General features: G+C 42.2%; 1 protein-coding gene across 1 annotated transcript; it reads left to right on the top strand.

Moving 5' to 3' along the window:
• Positions 1-1,710: 1,710 nt before the first annotated feature.
• PHALS_07452 (uncharacterized protein) lies at positions 1,711-2,069 on the top strand (the record flags this gene model as incomplete). The annotated part of the gene is made up of 2 exons (XM_024720918.1): positions 1,711-1,715; positions 1,751-2,069. The coding sequence occupies 2 exons, from the start codon at positions 1,711-1,713 to the stop codon at positions 2,067-2,069; spliced, it is 324 nt and encodes a 107-aa protein (XP_024586069.1).
• Positions 2,070-7,421: the final 5,352 nt, after the last annotated feature.

Here is a 7,421-nt window from a genome sequence, read left to right as displayed (position 1 = left end):
CCAGAATAACGCCATAGGAAAGGCTTAGAGGTAACTCGGAATAGCGAACTAAGGACCTTAACATACTCACTTCGTCTTTTTCAGCACAACGTGCGCCTCGCACAAAAGCCTTGACCCATTGAGTGTGCTTTCATTAATGCACAGAGTATATATTGGTACGCAAAGAGCAAAATCGGAATCAAAAGCCTCTGAAACCGGACACCTAGATTGCTCTCATTTCAAGAGTGTTATGTATTTAGATTATGGCCAGCTACTTGTTTTACAAAGCTGAATGTGTTTTACCTTATAGTTTGAAAGAGTCTGATGCAATGTATAGAGAGAGGCTAGCAGTCTATGAGTCCCATAGATCTCTCTAGCAGACTTTCATTGTCCTCATCAGTGAGCTTTGCACATTGATGGGGAATTAGCACCCTAAAAGTATTTTATTTGGAGTGGTGTATCGATCCAAGATACGAATGCTAGACTGGGTATTCGCTAAAGCCTTCCGATCACTTACAAACTCTTTATACTGTATCAGGGTGTCTATAAATTGTAAACCGTACAATAACATCCCATACCTGGTGCTTGTGATTATAATTTTCATTCAAATCATTTTTTTCAGCAGAATGGAATATTCCAAAATACAGTCAACAAACACAGAGCCAGACTGTACTATTGAGATTTAAGAACTAATTGTTCCACAACTAAAGACTACTTCGGTTCCAAATTAATCGGCACCGTCATTTGATTAGAGCCAGGAATGTGAAATCTTACACTTTTTAGATTTGCTGCATCATAGGGTTAAGATTTTAGGCTTTGAGCATTACAGATATTGTTAAAGTACAGTGAGTGCTACTCTTGCTAAGGGTAAATCTCTTTGTTTTGACCCGTTTTGTTTCTAGTCTAATTTATTGAGCAGTTCTATAGACTCTAATACATTTTCGGATCATGATATAAGAATAAGATTGTACTTCCTCTATTTGAAAATGATCACGACAACCGATGTTTAGACCAGTAACGTAGCAACACATAGTCACTTTGGGCATTGAAAAGCCTTAAGAAAAAGCCTTCTGTCTTCGCTTCGGTCCCAGAGTGACTCGGCTTGCCGTCGCCATTACACGTTTAAATTGCGACCCCTAAGGTCTACTGGAAGGGTTACTGCATCACTTCTATCAAACTCGAAATAGATGGATATTGTATAACGGGGTTACACGTACCCTGGTGTAAGGGGTGTGTGTCACAAGATGTTGTGACCACACAATGATGTTGCTACACATAAACAAAGAGTCAATAAGTGTCTGGACTGCCAGTAGTTATGCATTTTAATAAGGTTGTACTATTTTTTTAATCTATAAATTTGGATATAGGCGGCTGCCAAAAATATGACCAAGAAATACAGTGTTCATTTTGAATGGAAGACTTTCTTTGCCTTGGGTTAAGTTGTGGTTACTCTTGGAGTAGGCGGATTGCGATCCGCTACACTCGTACTGGTTCTAAGTATAGAGCGAAGGTCACCGAACTTAGCTTAGCCTCCTCTACGCGAAAGTGCTCGGTATCCCCGCTGCATAGTAAGCGTTACACCTTTATTAATTAGCTCCTCAGGTTTAACCACAACAAAGGCCAGCAGATTGGTTTTGCTCTCACTGCTGTGAGGACTCACTCAGTGAGAGCAAAACCAGTATTTTGAAGTCTAAAGCGTTGTAGGCCATACGCCAATCGGATTGAGCAGAAATGGGGTAAATTCCAAAGGATGTACACCAGATTATGATAGTCTGTCTTTCGACAAACCAGCTGCTAAGATACAGGAAGCGGCAGCAGTGGGCAAACACACGAAATCACGATATAATACTTTCAACAATCCGGCATCAACCGAGGCCGATAAGATGCGGCATGTTGAGGACTTTATCGACAAAACGAGAATGCACTTCAAGCCTATGCATATTAGACCTTTTGGAATAAAAATGGGTCTGCGTAGACCGGAGCAGGCGTTTATTCATCGAAGCCGAAGGCGAGGAGCAGCACCTCATAGTCCGGATGAGCAAAAGCTCATGCAGAAGACAATATTCCCAGTTGCAATTTCTCGCCAGTAGTTGCATGTTACATTTCTTGGCGTTTTAAAACCTGTATATTCTGCTACCTAGTTTCTAAAATACCATCTTATAGTAAACAGCGTTGTAATGGTAAATTTACTGGGGTTGCACGTACTCTGGTATTCAGGGGGGGGGTCACACAACTTCGTATGACCGTACAAAGGTGTCATCACACAGTGGTGCGGCTACACCGTAACAAGAAGCCACAACGTGGTGGGTCTGCCAGTCGTTATCGCTCCCAACGACCCTCTCACTTTGCCGGCTGACATAGCAGCGCTAGTATCGGCTCGAAGGGGTCGAGCCCCTCGACGAGTGGATTCTTGATAATACAACGCTGACTCGTGACGGTGCAAAAAGCGCTACGAAGGAGCCAACTGCTCAAGATTAAACCACAAGTTATGCATAAGCTTGCAGATTCATAAATATACCAGTTTGTACTCTTTGGTGCGCTTATGCGGGTTCGGGGGATGGTGCATCCGACCGACGACAAGCAAGAAAAGAGTCAAGAAAAAATTCAACCAGGGATCTAATGCTGACTCGCGAGCGACCATCACTAACACAAAAGACCTGATCTTTGAGATTTAGGAGCATTAAGAGCTCGTCGAGGGCTCTGAGCGCGACATCGACAACAAGGCGGTGAAGTACCAAGCATTTTAGCAAGTTCATGATGCTGTACGCGTATTGATTGACAAACACATCATGACGCCGGCACCAATATCAGCCAAAAAAGGACCTCGACAAGATTCGCAGTGTGGTTATCTATTTTTACCGATTACCGATCGCAAAACATCGACTCAAGCGCATTCGAGAAGCAAAGTTTACGTTCAATCTATTGCGGATTCTCGACTACTCGATGCGATGGAGTAGCATAACACCATGCTTTAGCGCTTTGAATTTCTCTAGATTGATGTAAATGTCTAATTTACCCATAAAGCAACGTCTACCGGAATTACAGATTATTCGAACACGATGCTGAAGGAGGCTTTGGGTTGCGAAGACTGGGGTAACGTTAGATGCGTGCTACGGAAATTTGCTCTATTTGCTCTTAACACAGAGTGTCTTTGTTGCGAGAATTATCCCATATTCGGGCAAGCTTTACTATACTTACGGTCAACTCGTGATATAGAGCTGGGTTGCAGCAATTTTAAGTCGAATAATTCACGCAAACTTGTACTAAACGCTGCCATGTAGCCTCCCAGCGGCTAAACCAAGAACATAAAAGACCAAGGCGCTGTTTGCACGCATAACGCTCCATGTAAACAAATGCTAGGCTACTCGAGGAAAAACTCTGCTATCGTGAAAAAAAAAACATTTGATTGCGATGGATCACTCGATTGTTGGGCGTCTACGTGGTAGGGCCCCCGGCTACTACACAAGCTGATCTTGACCAACGAAAGGCCCTCCGAGCTCGCTTCTTGGTATCTCAAATATTCCCCATGAATAGGTATCGCGCTCGATTCGCGCTAAAGTAGGAGGCACTACTATATCCGCGATGCGGACAATTCTGTGGTACTCGTCCCAGGACAAAGTTGTCACAAATAAAATTCACTGTTGCCAGCGAGCATACATTGATCGCACCATCCGGAGCGAGAATGTGGTATAATGAAGTCCTACCGCAAAAAGCACTAATATTCATCAAACGTTCTAGCCGTGAATGCAAGACCTCACGTGGATCAAATCGTACAAGCCAGAAAATATGATGCCCTTCTTTAAACAAATGTTTCGTATTCTAAGATTCCCAGAGTATTAAAAAACAGTGCGCTACGCTTCTCTTGCTTTGATAAAGCCATTTTGGAGAGATTCTTTGCTAGGTAATCAATATTGCCTTCAGCGCACCCACAACTAACATAATCAAAATTGTCGATCTAGAAGCGCACCAGATATGAGTAGTCGGAGGAAATGATTGCTCATTTTTGCTTTTTCTGAATATGATTTCTTTTGCTTACTTTTTGTCTTTATCAAAGAAAATTTTATCAAATAAAATGGAGGTTTTCTATCAATTTAATATGCGCGGTAAAGTCTCTGTCAATTTAATCATGACATCGTTTATGATTCGTAGGATTGGCTGATTACGTCGATTATCATGAACTGCTGATGTCGAGAAATGAAAAAAAGCTTAAGTTAGTGAAAAATTAGGTCACTTCTCAGGCCTCGAGCGCATTTACTTGAACTAGCGTTAATGACTGAAATATATTGGCAAATCCTGAGTCTTACCTGCTCGATTGATCCTTTATTACGGTGTTCATACCTGATTCGAGTTCTTGCGTAACATATTATTTGCGTGCAAAAATGTCGGCCCTCTCTAAAAAGCAGCTTTTATGACCTTATCTTGACTGTGAAATGAACTTATTGGATAGTTTCATCTATTCATGTGAGCGATACGAAAAAGATTGGCGTCGTCTACATGGAAGCACCGAACGATACAATAAACGAGATAAATGCTCTGCAGATCAAAGCATCATGTCGTGCTTAGGTTGTTTGACGGAGTGGCCCACGCCCCTTATCAGCTGGTGAGCACCTGAAGCTACTGCTTTCTACAAGACCAACAAACAACCGCCGTGGAAGCGGTGATCCAGGTTTACTTGCTCTGAGTCTTATGAAAGGTAATGAGAGTTTACCACGCTTTTGTGACATTATATGGTAACACGAGCAGCTGAGATCCTTATCCTGTCGCAGAAGTTCGGCAAGTGCTATATTGAAATAAGATATGATGATATATGGCGCAAAGATATGGCAAGCACAGCAACGGTAGAACCCAAGCAGGTGCATTCTGTCGATGTAAGGTTGATTTCGATACTGCAATTGTGACGGTGGTTCCATTCAATACCGTGTATTTATTGAGTGATGCCACGACGCATGCATTGAAGCACTCGGCACTTAACACTGAGCGTCAACCGGCTACATGAAAGTTTTTGAATGGGGTCAGGGTAATCAGTCAGTATGCTCCAACACGTCCGTTTTCAACTAATGCAGCCAAGAAATGATCAAGTCGTTCATGCTACCGTATCATGACAGCTTCAGCAAAACATAAAACGGAGATGTGCTGAAGAATTTTTGCACATCTTTAAATCAGCGCTGGCCTGTATCGTTGCAAAAAGGACCTCTGCTGACACATAGAATACTCGGGATCTCCCTGCAAGTGTGTGATGGAGGCGTTTACATCCGATTTTCCCTCCCTGCGCAGCTTTTGATAATTACATTGTTATCATAAGTTTGTGCGTTTGCCAGATGCAGTCTAAAGAGCTGGCGTCTTTATGCAAATATGAATGCGAAGCGCGAGCAACCAATTTGTAGCTATCTGGTCATTCTCTGCGAGAGATGTAGTGACTACGTCGTTATTCACATTTATGCATGCCTGTTTAGAATACAACTAGATTATAACCGAGGCGATATTCCCACTTGATACAAACATACGATATTGCAAGTAGCTTCTTGTCACGAACCGGATAGCTTCTGAGCGGCATAAGCTGGCAAGTTCTTTAAACGATGACTCATTTATGTCAATCGGCATCTGCTTGTAATGAAACAAAGTATATGGAACAGGCTAAACTGTCGCAGACAACATAGAATGGCTTACTTGGATATCGAAGAGCCAGAAACACGGTATTTTACGAAGCTTTTCTTCACAGGCTTAAAGGCCGCCTCTTCTGCCGCGCATAATGGCCATATTTTATTCTAAGAATATCATTGATGGGCTATTCTATTACGCCGGCATACTTGAACAAGGAGTTCTCAGGACAACCTCAGACTTCTAATTGTATTTTTAATAAGAGACTTGCTTTCATACGATGGCCTTTATCGCTGCGGGTCTCTCCCACGAACCATGCTTTACTATGAAGCAACCTAAATGTAGAATCATATTCGTATCAAACACAGACTTTTCAATATTGGTGAAGAGCCTATTGTAAGCTCATGAAATTGTCCGCAAGTTTCAGATGTACGTGGCCGCATCCGATTCTCAATGTTTTATATTTACAAGTATGAGCATAGACATGCCGAATCCAGTGCGTCATTATACGGTTAGAAATTGTCGAAGCTTGAGCAGTGTCTGAGGATAGCTAGCCACTCTCAGATATTACAAAACGGTAATTTTGCTGAGAGATGGTACTACCGTCATTTTTGAGCAGCTACTGATGCACATCTACTAGGGGTAGAGCTCAAGACAAAGTGCAACCGATAATGATGTTTTGCGGCACTTAATTAACTTTTGACCCGGAATTATCATCACATTTGACTTGCACAAGGAAGCGGACTCGTCACTTGGTATTAGCTTCTAAGAAGTAATAGGTTGGTGTAAGTTGGAGAAAAATAACTTCTCTTGCCAACCTGCAACTTTTTCTCCGTTCTCTACAAGTCACATTATGTCAATGCTAAAGTGTAAGAGAACACTGTTCACAACATGAAACACAAATTCGCAACCGGATTAAAATGCGTTAGTGGTTTCTAGTTGCATGCAAACACCTGAGGGTTCCGAATGGAATTAAAACGAGTTTAGTGGTTTCTAGCTAAATGCAAAACACCTCAAGGGCCCCTAGAGGTTATACTTATTGAGTCTTAATCTCCCGATTTTTAATATCAAAGTGGTACTGAGGTTGAACCTCATCCTGAACATTAAATGATCTTGGATGTACGGAGCCTGAACTTCGAAAAGCTTGAATTTCGATTTTCGTGAAACGTATCCAGTCGAGGTGACTGTCTTACGCCACTCACTTCGAAAGATCCAGACAAGTCGAGCTTGTCATCAGTGCCAATCCCAAGTAGGAACCAGCATTCTGTTTCGCACAGAATGCGAATGTTTGTGACTTCATATAAGATGTTACATATGCACGTATGAGCACCATATTTTAATCATCTTTCTTATGAGCTCTCACAATGCATATAGAAAATACATAGATAAACTTTCATGCAATGAAATAGTGTAGTCCATAACATCATGCCTTTCTTAAAGTCAAAAGAAGTTTGTTTCTTGCGCAGACCTTTTAAAACAGTTTATTTCTCGATCAACAAAGAAGCGATCAGGTGAAAAATCCAACATTAGAGAGCCCTCTTCGCCTGACTGGCAAAGATCATTTCCAGAACCCTTTGACGTTTTCTTCTTTCTCAATCTAGATGAAGACAAGAAGCTCAACATGAAACATTCTCGGACTCTTGGCTGCATTTGTTCGCCTTCAAAACAAATATATTTGAGCGTCTGCTTTGCTGAGTCGGCGCCGGCTGGACCCCAAGTCACGACCAAGCAACACCATGCTTTGGCCGTCGTAGTGTTGCCCTTATCTCTTTCTCTCTCTCTCTCTCTCTCTCTCCCTCCCTCTCTCTCCCTCTTTCTCTCTCTCTCTCTCTCTCTCTTTCTCT

Source organism: Plasmopara halstedii (genome assembly GCF_900000015.1).
Source record: "Plasmopara halstedii genome assembly, contig: Scaffold_3109, whole genome shotgun sequence".
NCBI classification, from domain to species: domain Eukaryota; phylum Oomycota; class Peronosporomycetes; order Peronosporales; family Peronosporaceae; genus Plasmopara; species Plasmopara halstedii.
Note: the sequence above shows the minus strand (reverse complement) of the source record. Positions and strands in the feature narration are given on the sequence as shown.